At 40.4% G+C, this 21,636-nt stretch overlaps 1 protein-coding gene across 6 annotated transcripts in view; it reads right to left on the bottom strand.

Annotated features, from left to right (window-relative positions):
* Kdm4c (lysine demethylase 4C) overlaps positions 1-21,636 on the bottom strand; it is a 370,239-nt gene that overhangs the window by 310,017 nt on the left and 38,586 nt on the right. For 5 of the 6 annotated variants that reach the window (XM_045149440.1, XM_045149418.1, XM_045149432.1 and 2 more), the window contains exon 2: positions 6,955-7,112. In XM_045149440.1, coding sequence (XP_045005375.1) covers positions 6,955-7,095 — 141 coding nt within the window. In that variant the 5' untranslated portion in view covers positions 7,096-7,112. Of the gene's footprint in view, positions 1-6,954; positions 7,113-21,636 lie in introns of those variants that run through there. The other variant, XM_045149449.1, reaches the window with a different exon arrangement.

Raw genomic sequence — 21,636 nt, 5'->3', positions numbered from 1 at the left:
GTTCGACTCTGCAGTTCCCACATAAGCAAAACACACAAAGGTGAGGCAAATAAATAAAAATAAATAACTAAAAATAAACAAAAGAATTTTTTAAGTAAATTAAGTTTGCCATGGTAGTGCACACCTTTAATCCCAGCACTTGGGAGGCAGAGGTAGGCAGACTACCATGAGTTCAAGGCCACCCTGAGACTCCATAGTGAATTCCAGGTCAGCTTGGGCTACAGTGAGACCCTACCTAGAAAAAAAAAAAAAATGTAAATTAAGCCGGGAGTGGTGGCACACAACTTTAAATCCCAGCACTTGGGAGGCAGAGGTAGGAGCATCACAGTGAGCTCAAGGCCAGGCTGAGACTGCATAGTGAATTCCAGGTCAGCCTCAGCTAGAATGAAACCATACCTAAAAAAAACAAATAAAGGTAAATTAATTAAAAAAAAAAAAAGGAAGGCTGGAGGGCTGGAGAGATGTCTCAGCTATTAAAGTGCTTGCTTGCAAAACCTGACAGGTTGGGTTCAATTCCCCAGTACCCACCTAAAGTCAGATGTACAAAGTGGTGCATGCATCTGGAGTTCCTATGCAGTGCTAGGAGGCACTGGCACACCCATGTTAACTCATACTGTCTCTCTCCTTGCAAGTAAACAAATAAAAATATTAAAAGAAGGAAAGAGAAGAGAAGAAGAGAAGAGAAGAGAAGAGAAGAGAAGAGAAGAGAAGAGAAGAGAAGAGAAGAGAAGAGAAGAGAACCTGGCATGGTGGCACATGCCTTTAATCCTTTAATCCCAGCACTTGGGAGGCAGAGATAGGAAGGCTGGGGTGAATTCAAATCAGCCTAGGACTACAGAGTGAGTTCCAGTCCAGCCTAAGCTAGAATGAGACCCTACCTCAACAACAACAACAACAAAAATGTCTAAAAATCAGGGCCAGAGAGAGGGCTTAGTGGTTAAGCACTTGCCTGTAAAGCCTAAGGACCCCAGTTCAAGGCTCGATTCCCCAGGACCTACATTAGCCAGATGCACAAGGGGACGTACACATCTGTTTGCAGCAGCTAGAGGCCCTGGCACACCGATATATTCTCTCTCTCTCTCTTTCTCTCCCCTCGTCTTTCTCTCTGTGTCTGTCACACTCAAATAAATAAACAAAAATAAAAGCAATTTTTTTTTAAAGTCTAAAAATCAAATAAATAAAATGGTACTAGGTGTAATCCTTGTACTTGAAGAGGCTGAGGCAGGAGGATTACCACAAATTCAAAAGTAACCTGGACTACCTACTGAGTTCCAAGCCAGCCTGGGCTAAAGAATGAGACACTATCTCAAAAACATGGAGGGAAGGAGGGAGGAAGGGAAGGAAGGAAAGAGGGAGGGAGACAAAAAAAAAAAAAAAAGTAGAAGAATCGAGGCCTGGAAAAAGCAAAGGGGAACACATTAAGCTTCAGGTTTATTTACCATTCATGAGAAATTGAGGAAAGTTGTGACATTTAATGTACATACGCTGGCCTATACAATCTACTATGAGAACTTTACAACTCTAATAAAGAAACCAAGCATGATACGACAAGATGGAAAAATCTTACTTGCTGATAGATTAGGAGAATTAAAATTGTGAAAAGGTCACTCCATCAAAAGCAATAATCAAAGCCTGGAGTGGTGGCGCACACCTTTAATCCCAGCACTCAAGAAGCAGAGGTAGCTGGATCACCGAGAGTTTGGGGCCACCCTGAGACTACATAGTGAATTCCAGGTCAGCATTGGCTAGAATGAGACCCTACATCAAAAAAACAAAAAAGAAAAAAGAAAAAAAAAAGCAATTATCAGTGGCTTGAGAAATGGCTTAGCAATTAAGGCAGTTGCCTGCAAAGCCAAAGGACATAGGTTTGATTCCCCAGGATCTACATAAGCCAGGTGCACAAGATGACACATGCGTCTGGAGTTGGTTTGCAATGGATGGATGCCCTGGAACGCCCATATCCTTTTCTCTTTCTCTCTCTCTCCTCTCCCAAATAAATAAAGAAAATCAGATTCAATGCAATTCCAATCAAAATCCCAGTAGCATTCTTTATCAAAATAGAAAAGATAACCTTAACATTCATATGGAAACAAAAAAAACTATTTGAGATTCATCTCACTCCAGTCAGACTAGCAATCATCAAGAAAATGACATACACTGGTGAGGACATGGGGAAAGGGAAGCCCTTATTAGCTACAGATGCAAATGTAAACTGGTACAGGCACTGTGGGAATCATCATGGAGCGTCTTTGAAAAGCTGAAAATGGCTCTGTGCTTCCTGAACCTCCAGCTTCTAATGAACTTTGCCTCAGCTCAGCCCCCTAGCTCTTAATTTCCACATGCACTCCTTTTCCACATGTCAGGAGCTCTTTGTACTTTCTTTTCTGTCCGTTTTTTTTTTTCAGGCCTACCAAATGGGCTCTCAAGCTATGTAGGTATATTCATCCTCTTTTCCTTGGTTCTGTACTTCCCTAAATAAATCTAGTAATTTAATAAATATCCTTCTCAGTCTTAATCAGTTATTTGATTAAAAGTAGACAGGAACCTAGGTTTTGGGGTTCAAGGACTTTCCTGAATCCCTAGAAACTCGATTTTGGTATGTATGGATATGTATGCACATTTACCATATATGTACCATGATAGTTTGTGGAGGTCACAACACATCTTTTAGGTGTTGGTTCTCATTCCCAACCCCCCTTTATTTTATTTATTTTTTTATTTGGTTTTCAAAATAGGGACTCACTCTAGCTCAGGCTGACTTGGAATTTACTCTGTAGTCTCAGGGTAGCCTTGAACTCATAGCTATACTCCTACCTTGGCCTCTGAGAAGATAGCTAAGTGGTTAAAGGTGTTTGCTTACAAAACCTATCAGTCACCGGGAGTGGTGGTTCATGCCTTAAATCCAAGCACTCAGGAGGTGGTAGGATTGCCGTGAGTTTGAGGCCACCCTGAGACTCCATAGTGAATTCCAGGTCAGCCTGGGCTAGAGTGAGACCCTACCTCGAAAAACCAAAAACCAAAACAAACAAACAAAAAAAAAAAAAAAAAAAAAAAAAACCTAACAGTCCAGCTTCAAACCACAAGCATCTACATAAAGCCAGATGCAAAAAAAAAAAAAAAAATAGCATAAGCACTTGGTGTTTGTTTACAGCAGCAAGAGGCCCTGTCCCCTCCCATGTGCAAATAAATAAAATATTTTTAAAACAGCTTTTCTGAGGGCCTGAGAAATGGCTTCAGTGGGTGAAACACTTACAGCATAAACCTGAGTACCTGAGTGCAGATGCCCAGGTCCCACCCTATCAAAATGTCAGAAGCCATGGCTACCTGAAAGAACTTGCCTTAAAACAAAAGGGAAAGCCAGGTGTGATGGCACATGCCTTTAATCTCAGCACTTGGGAGGCAGAGATAGGAAGACTGCTTTGAGTTCAAGGCCACTCTGAAACTGCATAGTGAATTCCAGATCAGCCTAGAGTGAAACTCTACCTTGAGGGGGAAAAAGAGAGTTAAGAAAAGACTAACACATGACCCCTAGGTATAGCACTCCTGGGCATATGCCAATAAAATGCTTTAGCCTATTACGGAGATATGTGCATATTCATGTTCATCACTGCTCTGCTCACAATAGCTAGGAAAGGGAATTTGCCTAGATGTTCACCAACTAATAAGTGAGTAATAAAAACATGGTACAGGGTCTAGAGACATGGCTTAGTAGTTAAGGCACTTGCCTGCAAAGTCTAATGACCTAGGTTCAATTCCCTAGTACCCACATAAGCCAGATGCACATGATATCACATGCATCTGGAGTTCATTTGCAATGACTAGAGGCTGTGGCATGCTCATTCTCTTGCTTGCTTGCTCTTTCTCATAAATAAATACAGATAAATCTTTTAAAAACATGGTATTCCTGGGCTAGAGCGAGACCCTACCTCAAAAAAAGAAAAAAAAAAAAAAATAGAAGGGCTAGAGAGATGGCTTAGCAGTTAAGTGCTTGCCTATGAAGCGTAAGGACCCTGGTTTGAGGCTCAATTCTCCAGGGCCCATGTAAGCCAGATGCACAAGATGGTACATGCAGCTGGAGTTCATTTTCAGTGGCTGGAGGCCCTGGCATGCCCTTTCTCTCTCTCCCTATTTGCCTCTTTCTCTTAATTCAGGTTGAATAGTTAAATTCTCTCTCATACATAGATCCTGACTTCAAATCTTCAGACCAGTGAGTACAACTTAAGAGGATCTGCAAAAACCAAGAAATTAGAAAAAAAGAGAAAGGGGGAGATAGTTAGGCAAACATGCCATAGAAACAAACAGTTGCAAGAGATAAGCAGGAGGGAAGACAAGGAGATGGACAACAGGGAGTGGGGTAAGTTAAGCAACACTCAGGCAACATCAAAAAAAAAAAAAAAAAAACATTAAATCTAATACTAAACTTAAAAATATATATCTATACATACACATATACATACATGGAAAACAATACACATTCTTGCCATGGCTCTTGGCTGGCCACCAGAATTGAAAGGTAAAACCTTGTTTCTGAAGATGCCACATCTGTTCATAGCAGGACACTGAGAAACCAAGCTGGAGCTGAAGCTTCCTCCTCACTGGCTAATTTTCATAGTGTTAGAAGGAGCTATGCAGACTGCTGAATGAGAAAATTCATTAGGGGCTGGAGAGATGGCTTAGCGGTTAAGGTGCTTGCGTGTGAAGCCTTAGGACCCATGTTCTACTCTCCAAGTCCAACGTAAGCCAGACGCACAGTGAAACAAGTATGCAAGGTTGCACATGTGCACAAGGGGGCATGAGTATCTGGCATTTGAGTGAAGTGGCTAGAGGCCCTGACGTGCCAATTCATTTGTATTCATATTCTCCCTCTCTCTCTCTCTCATTTAAGGGGGGGGGGGGGAGGCAGTCTGTTTTGATTGCCTCAAAAAAAAAAAAAAAAGCCATCAATACTATCACCCAGCAGTGTTTCCTACATTCTACAATACTGACCCTCAGGCAAGACATGACTTCCAATGCAAAAGTGACATAACCAGTACAAGGGTAACCAACAGCTCTAGGATTTTATTTGAGGCCTTCTCCAAAGCAAGGGTGGGGAACAAAAGCCCATGACTTGGGCTAGAGAAATGGCTTAGTGGCTAAGGTATTTGCCTGCAAAGCCAAAGGACCAAGGTTCGATTCCCCAGCATCCCCATAAAGCTAGATGCACAAGGTGGGGCATGATCTGGAGTTCATTTGCAATGGCTGGAGGCCCTGGCACACCCACTCTCTCTATTTTCTCTCTCTCAAATAAATAAAACTCCATGGCTTAGAAGAATATAGCTCCTAGGGAAGAACTGTTTTATTGCCAAACAGATGTGTTGACAAACTGCCTCCTAAATATTTACCTTGATACCCACAGATGGTTCTGTTCTGCTCTCAGTCTATGCCAGAAAATCTTTCTTTAGTTGGGCTAGAGGAATGGCTTAGCAGTTATGGTGCTAGCCTTTAAAGCCAAAGGACCCAGGTTGGATTCCCCAAGACCCACATAAGATGCACAAGGTGGTGCTTCTGGAGTTTGTTGGCAATGGCTAAAGGCCCCCAGGTTGGATTCCCCAAGACCCACATAAGATGCACAAGGTGGTGCTTCTGGAGTTTGTTGGCAATGGCTAAAGGCCCTGACACGTCCATTCTCTTCCTCTCTCCCTCTCCCCCCGCCTCTCAAAATAAGTAAAAAAAAATATAGTTCACACTTTATATATTTTGCTTAAAAAGAAGAAAAAATCTTTCTTTGGCTTTTAATTAATTATTTTTCATTTAGCAGTAGAGAAAGTCAATATAGAGAACTATAACTGATCAAGTGCTTAATAACTGACTGGTGAATGCTAGGACCTACACAGGGCTCAGGAAACACTGTGGCAGTTGGGGCAGAAAGAATGTAAAAGCTGGAGGAAAAGGAGCACTAGGGAACTCTGTAATCCAGACAGGACAATGCTGTCTCTCAACTCTTGGCAGCTGGGATTACCTGCATAGGATCTGAACATGATGAGGCCCAGTCAATACTCCGTTATAGACAGGGGAGGGGCTTTGGAGTCCCACCCTGATGAGTAAATGACAATCAACAGTTGCCAAGAGAAAGAGAGTCATTCTCTTAAGTGATATACCTATTGGTTAAGTGATGAGAAGGAGTAGAGAGAATGAGGGTGATAAGGAAGGGAAATGTTGGGGTACATTGATAAAAATGCATTTATGTATAAAAACACCAAAATACAATTTTTTTAAATCTCTTAATACCCATGTATAGTGGCACACACCTTTAATCCTAGCACTTGGGAGGCTGAAGTAGGAAGAGTGTCATGAGATTGAGGGCACCCTGGGGTTACAGAGTAAGGTCCAGATCAGCCTGAGTAGAGTGAGAACCTGCCTCAAAAAAGGGAGGCAAAAAGGAGGGGGTTAAGATATCTCTGAAACTGACACATGGATCTCTGGTTTCTCTGAACCTCCCTCATTTAAAAAAAAAAAAAAAAAAAAATAGAGGGCTAGAGAGATGGCTCAGGGGTTAAGGTGCTTTCCTGCAAAGCCTAGTGGCCTGAGTTGGATTCCCCAGTATCCATATAAAGCCAGATGCACAAGGTAGGACACATGTCTAAAGTTTGTTTTACGTGATTAGAGACCCTGGCATGCCTGTTCTCTTTCTCTGTCTGCCTCTCACCTCCTTCCCTCCCTCCCTCTCCCTCCCCCCTCCCTGAAATAAATAAAATAATAAGTAAAACAAAAAAGAACACAGGACACAAAGCAGTAAAATTTAAAGAAAAAAATGTTTAAGTATTCTTTGAGGCTCAGGTATTATTAGGCAAGGATTAAACAAAATCAAAGATAATGGAGATAGCTTCTGTTGGAAGAAACAAAGTCTAAGAGCACAGTTTAAAGACCATATGCACATGACACTTTTTTTGTATGACAAGACCTGAGTATAATCACCTTTGCAAGACCTGCTCGGTGAGCTCCTTTAGACTCCATGTATATGAGATATTTGTTGAATTCCCGGAATTCTTCCATGGAGGGTCTGAAGGTCATTATCTTACAGCTGGGGTTTGGGGGACTCTCCTCCGCCACCTCCATGACAGCTAGGAATATCTCTGCAGAGAAAATGTGATCATCAGCAATGAATTTCTAGGGATATACCTAGTAGGTGCTCTTTTCTCTCAAACAGCATGCAAAACACCTCTTTGGGTACTTAACACTCCCTCCCACTACCCTAAAGAAACTCCCATTTCTTTTTTGTTTGATTTGTTGTTTTTCAAGGTAGGGTCTCAGTCTAGCTCAGGCTGACCTGAAATTCACTATAGTCTCCATGTGGCATCAAACTCATGGTGACCTTCCTACCTTTGCCTGCCAAGTGCTGCAATTCAAGGTGGCATGTGCCACTACAACTGGATCTCCCACTTCTGTCCCTAGAGTCCTGGAAACACTGAGGCTTCAGATCACATCCTGCCAAGTTCCTGTGTGTGTGTGTAGTTTTTCAAAATAGGATCTCACTCTAGCTCAGGCTGACCTGGAATTCACTATGTACTCTTAGAGTGGCCTTGAACTCATGGCAATCCTCCTACCTCTGCCTCCTGAGTGCTGGGATTAAAGGTGTGCTCAAGTTCCTATTTTTGGTACTCAATCACTGATCTGTCTGTACTGCTGACCTCCATGAAACTCTTCCAAGTAAAAATGAATTTTCTAACACTACAAGTTTACCAAATATGTTTCTCCTCTATTCCAGCTCTGAAATTTTCACTCCTGCATGCACATATGCAGAGACCTTGTGTGCAAGTTGAGTGTAAGATGTTTAACATCAGTAGCACAGAACTGATTTGAGTGTACAGTCCCTAAATAATTTGCAACACTATTAGTCAGCAAAACCATTAGATACCAGGCTAAAAGCACGATAACAGTTACCTTCTCATTACTAGGGGAAAACAAGTAATCAGAAGCACCTATGGAAGACAAGAGTAAATTATCAGCTTGTAGTTTCGAGGGAATGTTTTCAGCATGGCTGAAGCAGACAGCCAGCATCCCATCATCATATCATCAGAGAGAAAACAAAGCAAGTGAGCTAAGTGGCAAACTAGGTTAACACCCCAAGGCCCACACCCCTCCACCCAGATGGCACAACTCTTCTAGCAAAGTTCTACCCCCCCAAATGCTCCACTAGTTGGGGATTAAGTATGAAGCCTAATTACAAATACACCTAATTACAAAAACATCATTGGGAGCCATTTTACATTTAAGTCACTAAAAGTACTTAGGACAGAAAATAGATAGGGTTTCCCATTCACCTTCTGAACCTACTATTATCCAGACAATGAACAAACTTTAATACAAAAATATACATAGAAAGAGCCGGGCATGGTGGCAAATGCCTTTAATCTCAGCACTTGGGAGGCAGAGGTAGGAGGATCACTGTGAGTTCAAGGCCACCCTGAGACTACATAGTGAATTCCAGGTCAGCCTGGGTTAGAGCGAGACCCTACCTTGGGGAAAAAAAAAGTACACAGAAAGAAACAAATAGCCCTACCTGGACTAAATTATTTCCCTGGAAAGATTTACAGAAAAATATACCAGCTGTTCAGATGAGAGAATGAGCATACTAAAAGGTGGAACTATTGAAAGAATCTCAGGAATTAAAAGGAGTCTAGAAAAAATAAGTAAAAAAATATAAAGAGTCTACAGACTGGAAAGATGGACCAGTGGTTAAGGTACTTGCTTGCAAATCCTAATGACCCAGGTTCAATTCCCCAGTACCCACAAAGTCAGATGCACAAAGTGACACACGCATCTGGAGTTTTTTATGGTGGCTGGAGAACCTGTAGTGCCCATACTCTGTTTTCCCTCCCTTCCTTCCTTCTTCCTTCCCTTCCTCTCCCCTGCCCCTTATAAATAAATAGATGCTGTTTTTTTTGTTGTTGTTGTTTTGTTTTGTTTTTAAAAAGGAGTCTAGTCTCTCTAGGGCTCAGAAGCAATGATAGGCATACAAGGAAGAAAGCAGATAATAGATTTTGGTACAAAAACATGAACTTGCTGGGGAAATGGATAAACTTGAGTACCTGAGTTGAGATTCCCCCAGAACCCATGTAAAGCTGTAGCAGTCATCTATCATTCTAGCAAGTTAACAATGAGATGGAAAGTAGAAAAAAAGAATCCGCTAGAAGCTCACAGGCCAGCTAGCCTAGTGAACAGAGTATTGAATAATGAAAATCCTGTCTCAAACCAAGTGGAGAGCAAGAACACACCTGAGGTTGTCCCCAGACCTCCATATAAACTTTGTGGCAGGTACATACACCAAAAATAAAATAAAATAAACCTGAACTTAATTTTGCTGTCACTGAATGGAATGATTCTTCCACAAAAAGCTTATTGAGAATGTAGCGTGCTGAAGCATTGGAGTGACTGACTCACAAAGGGTATATTCCATCCAATTTCCAAGCATACTAAGAGGACATAGCATCAGACAATTCAATCCACAAATCTTAAAAAAAAAAAACTGTCCTGTCTTTTTTTTCGGTAATAAATTTCCTGACAGAAGAAAGGGAAATAAAGAACCCAATATATAATAAGAGAGGACATATGACACAAGTGATGAGTACACAAATATTGGGGACGGCACAGTGGTTAAGGGCGCTTGCTTACAAAGCCTGATGGCCCAGGTTCAGTTTCCCAATGCCCAGCTAGGTAAAACCAGGTATACAAAGTGGTGCATGGGTCTGGAGTTCACTTGCAGTGGCAAGACAACATGGAGTGCCCATTTACTCTCATTTATTTGTATTTTCTCTGTCTCACACTCTCCTTGCAAACAAAAAAAAAAAAAAAAGATTTTTTAAATACAGTGATTTGATCATTATTCATTTAAAAAAATTAATCTATTTCATGATGAACAAGTGAGGATCTATAAGAAACAAAAAAAGGACCCAGGCCCAGAAAGCCAAGTGCCACATGTTCTCTCTCATATGTGGATCCTAGCTCCAGATGATTGGGCTTCTGCGTGAGAAGGAAAATACTTAGTAGCAGAGCCCAGTAAGTTAAAAAGGAGACATAAAGGGAAGAGAAAGGAAAGGAGAAGGGTACTTAGTAGGTTGATATTGTATATATGTAAGTACAATGATTGAGTTGGGGAGGTAATATGATGGAGAATGGAATTTCAAAGGGGAAAGTGGGGGGGGGAATTACCATGGGATATTTTTTTATAATCATGGAAAATGTTAATAAAAATTTTTTAAAAATTTAAAAAAGAAACAAAAAGGAGGGCTGGAGAGATGGCTTAGCGGTTAAGTGCTTGCCTGTGAAGCCTAAGGACCCCGGTTCGAGGCTCGGTTCCCCAGGTCCCACATTAGCCAGATGCACAAGGGGGTGCAAGTGTCTGGAGTTCGTTTGCAGAGGCTGGAAGCCCTGGTGCGCCCATTCTCTCTCTCCCTCTATCTGTCTTTCTCTCTGTGTCTGTCGCTCTCAAATAAATAAATAACTTAAAAGTTAAAAAAATAGAAAAGAAACAAAAATGAAAGAAGGGAGGGAGGGAAGAAGGGGAGGGGAGGGATAGAGAGGAAAGGAGAGAAGAAGGAAGGAAGGAAAGAAGGAAGAAAGGAAAGAAAGAAGGAAGGAAGGGCTAGAGAGATGGTTTAGTGGTAAAGATGATTGCCCAAGAAGCCCAAAGACCCTGGTTCGATTCTACAGGTCCCACGTAAGCCAGATACGCAGGGTGGCGCATACATCTGGAATTTGTTTCAGTGGCTAGAGGGCCTGGTATGCCTATATACTCTCCCATATTGATTCTCATTCACACATCTTTCTTTCTTTCTTTCTTTCTTTCTTTCTTTCTTTCTTTCTTTCTTTCTTTCTTTCTTTCCCTCCCTCCCTCCCTCCCTCCATCCCTCTCTCTCTCTCTCTCTCTCTCCCCAAAAACTGAGTAGCACAGGCCAATAAGCTAGAAAGGATATATATAGGAAACAGAAAGGGGGGCGGAATGACATAATAGGATGGTATTGTATATATGTAAGTAGAAGAACAGCTTAATGGGGGTGAAAAGGCCCAAAGTGAGGTCAGGGGAAGAGCTTCAGTAAGGAAAGGTGAAGGGAGGGCTAATCAAAATCTAACAGGATATAAATAAGTCATATGGAAACCTACTTTTTTGGACCATGGAACACTCAGGAGCCATTATTACTAGAAATTTTTCAGTGCCAGGGATGGGATACCTTACAATGAGTTATTGGCCAGGGAGGGCCCTGATGCCCCCAAAACATTAGAGGCCCTTGGCTTCCCAGCAGGAATAGATGGTAAGATCCTACTGTTGAAGACTCCATATATGTGGGCTGCAAGATCACTGAGAAATCCTGCTGGAACTGAGCTGAAAACCTCCTCCACGTAGACCAAATGACAGAAAGCTGGAAAAAATCCATGCTTCATGCAGTTCAATGGGAGAGAAAGAAATCACCAGTGAAGATACCAGACAGTTGACACTGCAAGCCTTATATTTGGCCAGCGAGACCACATGATCAAACAGGTTCAATAGTGGCACATCTGTTATGGGGGAAACCAACCACTCTCTAATTTGACTTAAGGCACACTCCATGGGAGGGAATATATACCTAATACTAAAAGCCTACAACAGGGGTAGTTATGAGCCTAAGGGGTGTAATATCTTCTGCTATCTAGCCAGATATACTATGTATATACTATGCTCACCAAACTGGCCAGTAAGCACTTCTCTTAATGTTCATATCCATATATTAATGCTACCCTCACTTTTGGCTACAGAACTTTATCTTTTAAGATGGCAGGGACCTTGGGATGACTCAGGAGGCACCATGGTGCTGAGAAGTGATAGAGAGTGCTCAGCACTGAAATATCTCAATTACACCTTCCATGGCTCAGAGTCCATTGAGGAAGAGGTGGAGGAAAGAATGTAAGAGCCAAAGGAAGGGTAAGACTCCTTACAACGTGCTCCTCCAGACACAAAATGGCCTGGATATCCATGACCTCACAGTGCCTGACACAAGTCCATCATAATAGGAAGAAAAGATCATGACATCAAAATAAAAGAGAGAATGATTGAAAGGGGGAGGGGATATGATGGAGACTAGAGTTTCAAAGGGGAAAGTGGGAGGAGGGAAGGGAATTACCATGAGATATTGTTTATAATTATGGAAGTTGTCAATAAAAAAAAAGCTTCTGTTCCCCAATGGTGGTTACTACAGATATTAAAAAATGAAGTGAATATTGAGTACTCAGTACTAAATGAGATGTTGCTATCATGCTTTCCAAGGTTCAAGGAATACTGAAGAAAAGGGGGCAGAAAGAATTAAGAGCTGGCTAGGCATGCAGACCTTTAATCCCAGCACTTGGGAGGCAGAGGTAGAAGGATCACCATGAGTTCAAGGCTACCCTGAGACTACATAGTGAATTCCACGTCAGTCTGACCTACAGTTCAGACTCTACCACAAAAAAAAAAAAAAGGAAAAGAAAAAAGGAAAAGAAATTAAGAGCTGGAGGATAGAGAGGAATATGTTGGATGGAATGCTATCTTCTGGATGTAAGTGAGCAATGGATTCCTAACAGCTATCATTAGCTATATCAGAACTCTACCTCAACATTTCAACATGGATCATGAAGGAGGGCAAAAATATATACATAAATAAAAATAAACCAGGAATTAGACAGAAAGAAGAAGGGCAACAGTGGAAGAAGGGCACAGGTGGAGACAGTGAGAGGAAAAAGTAAGGGGAGAGGATTATGACCAAAATATACCATATAAATGTGTGGAATTTATCAATAAAAAAGTTTTTAAGCCAGGCATGATGGCACATGCCTTGAATCCCAGCACTTGGAAGGCAGAGGTAAGAGGATCACTGTAGGTTGAGACTACATAATTCCAGGTTAGCCTGGGCTAGAGTGAGACCCTAACTCAAAAAATAAAAATATATATATATATATATATTTTTTTTAATTAATTTATTTATTTATTTGAGAGCGACAGACACAGAGAGAAAGACAGATAGAGGGAGAGAGAGAGAATGGGCGCGCCAGGGCTTCCAGCCTCTGCAAATGAACTCCAGACGCGTGCGCCCCTTTGTGTATCTGGCTAACGTGGGACCTGGGGAACCGAGCCTCGAACCGGGGTCCTTAGGCTTCACAGGCAAGCGCTTAACCGCTAAGCTATCTCTCCAGCCCAAATGTATATATTTTTTAAAATAGACATATAACAAACATGGAGATCCGAACAGTTATCAATAATCTCCCAACTAAAAAAACCCAGCCCAGATGGATTCACTGCTGAATTTTATCAGACCTTTAAGGAAGAGTTAACACCACTACTTCTTAAGCTTTTCCAGAAAATAGAAAAAGAAGGAATTCTACCAAAATCCTTCTATGAGGCCAGCATCACCCTGATACCAAAACCAGGCAAAGATAGAACAAATAAAGAAAATTACAGACCAATCTCCCTCATGAACATAGATGCAAAAATGCTCAACAAAATATTGGCACACAGAAGACAAGAGAATATCAAAAAGATCATTCACCCTGACCAAGTAGACTTTATCCCAGAGATGCAGGGATGGTTCAACATACGCAAATCTATAAATGTAATACATTATATAAACGGGTTGAAGGACAAAAATCACATGATCATCTCATTAGACGCAGAGAAAGCATTTGACAAAATCCAACATCCCTTCATGATAAAAGTCCTACACAGACTGGGAATAGAAAGAACATATCTCAATATAATAAAGGCTATTTATGACAAGCCTACAGCCAACATATTACTAAATGGGGAAAAACTGGAAGCTTTTCCACGAAAATCAGGAACAAGAAAAGGGTGTCCACTATCCCCACTTTTATTTAATATAGTTCTGGAAGTCTTAGCCATAGCAATAAGGCAAGAGACACACATAAAAGGGATACAAATTGGAAAGGAAGAAATCAAGTTATCATTATTTGCAGATGACATGATTCTATACATAAAGGACCCTAAAGATTCTACTAGCAAACTGTTAGAGCTGATCAAAACCTACAGCCATGTAGCAGGATACAAAATAAATACATAGAAATCAGTAGCCTTCATATATGCTAACAACAAACACACAGAGGATGAAATCAGAGAATCGCTCCCATTCACAATTGGATCAAAAAAAATAAAGTACCTTGGAATAAACCTAACCAAGGAAGTAAAGAATCTCTACAATGAGAACTTTAAAACACTCAAGTGAGAAATTGCAGAAGACACTAGAAAGTAGAGAAACATCCCCTGTTCCTGGATTGGAAGAATCAATATTGTGAAAATGGCAATCTTACCAAAAGCAATCTACACATTTAATGCAATCCCTATCAAAATTCCAAAAGCATTCTTCATGGAAATAGAAAAAACAATCCAAAAATTCATTTGGAATCACAAAAACCCTCGAATATCTAAAATAATACTGAGTAACAAAAATAAGGCTGGTGGTATCACCATACCTGATTTTAACCTATACTACAGAGCCATAGTAACAAAAACAGCATGGTACTGGCACAAAAGCAGAATGTAGATCAATGGAACAGAATAGAGGACCCAGATGTAAGCCCAAGTAGCTAGAGCCACCTGATATTCAATAAAAATGCCAAAAATACTCATTGGAGAAAAGACAGTCTCTTCAGCAAATGGTGTTGGGAACACTGGATATATATCTGCAGAAGGATGAAAATAGATTCTTCTCTCTCGCCATGCACAAGAATTAAGTCCAAATGGATTAAAGACCTTAACATCAGACCTGAAACTCTGAAACTGCTAGAAGAAAAAGTAGGGGAAACCCTTCAATATATTTGTCTTGGCAAAGACTTTCTGAATACAACCCCAACTGCTCAGGCAATAAAACCACAGATTAATCACTGGGACCTCATGAAATTACAAAGATTTTGTACTGCAAAGGACACAGTGAAAAAAGCAAAGAGGCAACCTACAGATTGGGAAAAACTCTTCGCCAGCTATATATCTGACAGAGGATTAATATCTAGGATATAAAAAGAACTCAAAAAGTTAAATAATAAGGAATCAAACAAGCCAATCAAAAAATGGGCTATGAAGCTACATAGAGCATTCTCAAAGGAAGAAATACGAATGGCATATAAGCATCTAAAAAAATGTTCTACGTCACTAGTCATCAGGGAAATGCAGATTAAAACTACACTGAGATTCCATCTTACTCCTGTCAGATTGGCCACCATCATGAAAACAAATGATCATAAATGTTGATGGGGATGTGGAAAAAGAGGAACCCTTCTACACTGCTGATGGGAATGCAATCTGGTCCAGCCATTGTGGAAATCAGTGTGGAGGTTCCCACAACAGCTAAAGTTTGATCTACCATATGACCCAGATATAGCACTCCTAGGAATATATCCAAAGGAATCATCTCATTTCCTTAGAAGTAAGTGGTCAACGATGTTTATTGCTGCTCAATTTATAATGGCTGTGAAATGGAACCAGCCTAGATGTCCCTCAACTGATGAGTGGATAATGAAGATGTGGCACATTTATACAATGAAGTTCTACTCCATGGTAAAGAAAAATGATGTTATGAAATTTGCAGAAAAATGGATGGACCTAGAAAGAATTATACTAAGTGAGGTAACCCAGGCCCAGAAAGCCAAGTGCCACATGTTCTCTCTCATATGTGGATCCTACCTACAGATGATTAGGCTTCTGCGTGAGAAGGAAAATACTTAGTAGCAGAGGCCAGTAAGTTAAAAAGGAGACATAAAGAGAGGAGGGTACTTAGTAGTTTGATATTGTAAATACGTAAGCACAATGATTGAAATGGGGAGGTAATATGATGGAGAATGGAATTTCAAAGGGGAAAGTGTCAGGGGGGAGGAAAGGAATTACCATGGGATTTTTTTTATAATCATGGAAAATGCTAATAAAAACTTTAAAACATAAAAATTTTAAAAATTAAAAAAAAAGAAAATATCTAGGGTCAGATGTCTTTATAATTACTATTTCAGAGAAGGATACCTCCAAAATAAACAACAAAGGAAAACTCCCTTGATAGGTACTTTTATTTATCAGCAGATACAAGTTTTCGGAGTTGTATTAGGGTCCTATAGGGAGAGAGCACTTATATAATGCTTATGTATTAGGTAGAGGATTGCTTAGATCTGCTTTCATGCTACAGATTGAGTACTGAGTAGTGCTGTCTGCATTCTAGAGAGGCTGAGAACCTGGGAGCTGCTCAGCCTATGATGCTGGTTGCCTCAGCTGTCCCAGTCTGGTGATGAAGGCAACTCTCACTTTTGGTAGAGAATTTTCTCTTTTCAGATGGTAGTGACCTTGGGATCATGGTGCTGGAAAGAAGTGACAGGAATGCTCAGTACTGTAATACCAATATCAAAACTTCCAAGACTCAGGATCTATTGCAGAAGGAGTAGCAGAAAGAAAGTAAGAGCCAAAGGAAGGGTAGGACTCCTTACAAAATTCTCCCCCCAGACACAAAATGGCCTGGATATCCATGACCTCACAGTGCCTGATACTACCTACACAAGAACATCATAATAGGAGTAAAACATGATGATATCAAAAAGAGAGACTGATTGAAAGGGGGAGATATGATGGAGAATAGAGTTTCAAAGGAAAGGGAGGGCATTACCATGGGATATTTTTTATAATCATGGAAGTTGTTAATAATGTTCAAAGAACTCAGAGAACAAATCAAAGGAGTCAAAGAGAAACTGAAAGAGGAAATCAAAAGAATCAAAGAGGACACAGGACACCAATTTCATGAAATAAAGAAGGGAATACAAGACATAAATAAGGAAATAGAAATAATAAAGAAAAACCAGTCAGAATTACTAGCAATGAAGAACACAGTTAATGAAAAAAGAAAAACTCTACAGAAAATCTCACCAGTAGAATGAATGAAGGAGAGGACAGAATATCTAAGCTAGAAGACCAGGTGGCAGATCTAATACAGTCCAACAAAGAGAAAGAGAAACTTATAGAAAAGTATGAGTGGGAATTTCAAGATATTCGGGACACTATGAAAAGATCCAATATAAGAATTCACTTGTTACATTCTGAACTGAATGAAAATGCAGACTATCTCTAGAAGGATTTGAGAAATGGTAAACACTAGTTGGAAGGAGTCTGACATAAGTACTAAATGCAAGAGCATAGTAATTACTGTAATGTGCACCACAAGGAGAAGGAGTCAGCAGTGAGCACAGGAGATGTTTAGCTGTAATGTGGAATTGCTTCTCTAGTGACTTGTCATCTCTGCTGAGCTTCTTATCCAAGATAACATGATCATAAATGTTAAGTCACAAGTAAAATAAAAAACTTAGGTATGGTGGTGCAAAGCTGTAATCCCATAACTCAGGAGGCATAAGTATCAGGACAGTGGTAAGTTTGAGTGAGGCCAGACAGGGGTACATAACAAAACAGTGTCTCAAACAAAAGATTAAAAAAAGAAAGAAAGAAAGAAACTTGATTCTAATGAAGGTTTGACTATTCAGTTCACTGCATAACCAAAACCAATGAGCACCAATGACATCTGCTTTATAAGACCCTTACTCTCAAGATGTCAACAGAAGTTCAGCATACCAACAATTAGGGTAATCAAATAATTTAATGTCCAAATCAAGACATTTAAAAATGAAGATGAGCCAGACATGGTGGCACACGCCTTTAATCCCAGCACTTGGGAGGCTGTGGTAGGAAGATCGCTGTGAGTTTGAGGCCACCCTGAGACTCCATAGTGAATTCCAGGTCAGCCTGAGCTAAAGTGAGACCCTACCTCAAAAAGCCAAAAAAAAAAAAAAAAGATGGAGAAAAACCAGGGACAAACTAGCACTATTTCCAGAAAACAAGAGCACATGAGCCCATAATTATAACTAAAAGATGTATGGCAGTAAACTGAAAATCCCACCAACAATGTCCTATTTTAGAGACAGAATACAAATCTATATCCCTGTGGGAATGAAAAAGACAGTTAACACCAGATATGGTGGTGCATGCCTCTAGTTCCAGCACTCAAGACGCTGAGGTAGGATGATTGCCATGAACTCCAAGCCAGCCTGAGCTACACAGTAAGTTCCAGGATAGTCTGGTAGAGTTAAGATCCTGCCTCAAAAAAAAAAAAAAAAAGGAAAAGAAAGAATAACAATAATAAATACCAGAAGCAGATTAACAGTTCAATGTTTTCTGCAAGTAAACATGAGATGTGTCTCAAACATACATCCCCAGCACTGCAAAACAAAACAAAAATAAGTCTACTGATTCTCTAGCAAAATACTTAGTGGCTAAGGGGACAGGGAGAAACCCAGCTGAGCAAATATGAAAAGGAAGGCTGAGGAGCCTGCAGGAAGTCCAGACTGGTAAGATGTACCAACATTAGCATCATGTATCTATAAACATAAACGTTCATTTCTTCTTCAGTTTTATCAAAGAAAAAAAATCCTCATCTTTACCTAAGAGGATCATAAAGTACAAGTGCAGAGCCCCAATTTTCCTGACTGCCATTTCTTACCTACAGAAGAATTTTACACAAAAATTCAGAACTACTAAACTTATTATAAAGAGTATTATTTGGGGTGGGAACAAGGAGGAAATTAAATTAGCTTTCTGAAGTTTCAGATCATTCACCATGTTCTAGCAAAACATTTAAGTAAAAGGACTAGTTTTGCTTATTAGGGTTAAGCTCTCATCCCTAAATAGCTAGACCTGGGCTTCATTCCTCAGAAAGAAGCAATATTGCAGAAAACGATGCAAGTTGCTATTACTTGTCCTCAACAGTGGGAGAAATACCTTTATGGCTAGCTAAAAATGTACAGGTTCTTTTCTTTAGACAGTATTAGAAATCAATCTTCTCTCTAAAGTCTCGTATTAGCTATACATCAGTCTCCAAGACCATTTGTTCAGATCGACATTTTAAGACTATTAGTCATCCCAAATTCAACCATAAAAAGTAATTAGCGGGCTGGAGAGATGGCTTAGCGGTTAAGTGCTTGCCTGTGAAGCCTAAGGACCCCGGTTCGAGGCTCGACCCCCAGGACCCACGTTAGCCAGATGCACAAGGAGGTGCACGCATCTGGAGTTCGTTTGCAGTGGCTGGAAGCCCTGGCACGCCCATTCTCATTCTCTCTCTCTCTGTATCTGCCTCTTTCTGTCTCTGTCACTCTCAAATAAATAAATAAAAATGAACAACAAAAAAAAAAAAGTAATTAGCTAAGTTGAAAAGGAGACATAAAGGGAAGAGAAAGGAAGGGAGGAGGATACTTAATAGGTTGATATTGTATATATGTAATTACAATGATTGTAATGGGGAGGTAATATGATGGAGAATGGAATTTCAAATGGGAAAGTGTGGGGGTGGGGAGGGAGGGAATTACCATGGGATATATTTTGTAATCATGGAAAATGTTAATAAAAATTAAAAAAAAAAAAGTAATTAGCAAGTGACTGACTGAATAAGCTTTTTCTCAAGACTCTAGCAGGAAGAGGAATTCCAGAAGCAGTTCTACCACTATGGCATTTGGCTTCATGTGCAAAGTAACAGGGACTGAAAATGAGTGCATTCGTTTTAAAAGTCAGCAATTCCAACTGCCTGCCTAAAACTAAACATGATACTCAAGGAATCCTATTCTATCTACTTCTTACTTGATACGTACAAAAACAGGAAGAAAATGCTTTTTAGGACAAGGCTTCGGAAAGCACAAGCCTCCTAAAACACTTGTTCAAGATATCCAGACCCCAAGGCAGTCTCTAGGAACTGGGGTACCGTTAACAAGAAATCCAGGTGGATTCTCATGGCCCCCAGCTCAAATTTGGTCTTCAAAATATCTTCATATCCGTAGGGATACACCAAGATTTTCCCATGGATTAAGCAGACATGTATAGATATATGGAAATCAATATCAAGACCTTCAATTCCTATATGGGCATTAGCCTAAAATTGATGTGGCTAAAATCTCTACAGAAATAAAAACATTCAATTCTCTTTAATAACTTCACTCTTCACCCAAATCTTACTGTGGACCACTACCTCAGGGTGGCATAGAGACCAAAATGCCTGAAGAACTTCCAAGAAACAATGAGCCAAGAAAGCGAAGCAAGGAAAGGATTATACTAAGTGAGGTAATCCAGGCCCAGAAAGCCAAGCGCCACATGTTCTCTCTCATATGTGGATCCTAGCTACAGATGATTGGGCTTCTGCAACTGCAAACGAACTACAGACGCATGCACCCCCTTGTGCATCTGGCTAACGTGGGTCCTGGGGAATCCAGCCTCAAACCGGGATACTTAGGCTTCACAGGCAAGCGCTTAACAGCTAAGCCATCTCTCCAGCCCGGCAAGGTATTTTTAAATAGAACAAACATGTTGAATTTAAAATATGAACAACCCTGTCAATTTTCAGTTTGTTTTGCTTTGGTCTAACTTTGTGTGTGTTCATCACCCATCAGTTACTGTGAGGATGTTTATTCTAAATGAGTATTGTTTCATGTTTGTTTGGGGAAATGTAGCTAAACATGGTACAGACACAAAAATTGAGGTTAGATCAAGGGAACAAAAGAAGGGCCACATGTAAAAACAGTCATCAGATTTTTGATAAAAATTCCAAAAATACTCAGGAGAGAAGACAGCCTTTTTAACAAATGGTGCTGGGAAAACTGCTTATATGTAAAAGGATAAGAGCTGGAGATAGGTTCAATTTCCTTGTTCCCACATAAAGCCAGATGCACAAAGTGGCACAAGCATCTGGAGTTCCTTTATAGTGGCTGGAAATCCTGGTACACCCATTTCCCCCCCCCAATTTACCCCTCCTCCTCTGCTTCCTCCTTCTCGTTCTCTCTCACTCTCTGCTTGCAAATAAATTTAAATAATAATAATAATAATAATATATGTAGAAGGATGAAACTAGATCCTTATCTCTCTCCATGCACAAAAATCAGCCCCAAATGGAACTAAGAGTTTAACATCAGACTTAAAACTCTGAAACTGCTAAAGAGTAGAGGAAACCCTTCAATATACAGCCATGGTCAAGGACATTCTGAACGGAACCCCAGTCACTCCAGTTGTAATACCACTAATCAACCGCTAGGACCATATGAAATTAAAAAGCTTTTGTACAGCAATGGACACTGTGAATAGAGCAAAGAGGCCGACTACAGAATAGGAGAAAATCTTTGCCAGCTAAAAATCTGACAGGGGATTAATATCTACAATATACAAAGACCTAAGAAAAAAAAAACAAAGAAGTCAAACAACCCAAACAAAAAATGGGCTAGGGAGCCTGGTGTTGTGGTGCAACATCTTTAATACCAGAACTTGGGAGGCAAAATAGGAGGATCATCATGAGTTTGAGGATACCCTGAAACTACAGTGAATTCCAGGTCATCCTGAGCTACAGTGTGACCTTATCAGAAGAAAAAAAAAAAAAAGTGGTAAGAAGGTTAGGGAAACGAGCGCGGTGCACTTGAGGCAGAAGTAGGAAGATCAATGGCTGAGTTCAAGGCCACCCTGAGAATAAAGAGTGAATTCTAAGTTAGCCTGGGCTAGTGTGAGACCCTACCTCAGAAAAAAAAAAAATGGGGGGGGGACTGAAGTGATGGCTTAGTGCGCAGTGGTTAAGGCACTTGCCAGCAAAGCCA

This window comes from Jaculus jaculus, chromosome 1 (assembly GCF_020740685.1).
Source record: "Jaculus jaculus isolate mJacJac1 chromosome 1, mJacJac1.mat.Y.cur, whole genome shotgun sequence".
NCBI lineage: Eukaryota > Metazoa > Chordata > Mammalia > Rodentia > Dipodidae > Jaculus > Jaculus jaculus.
This window is presented reverse-complemented; position numbering and strand designations above follow the sequence as displayed.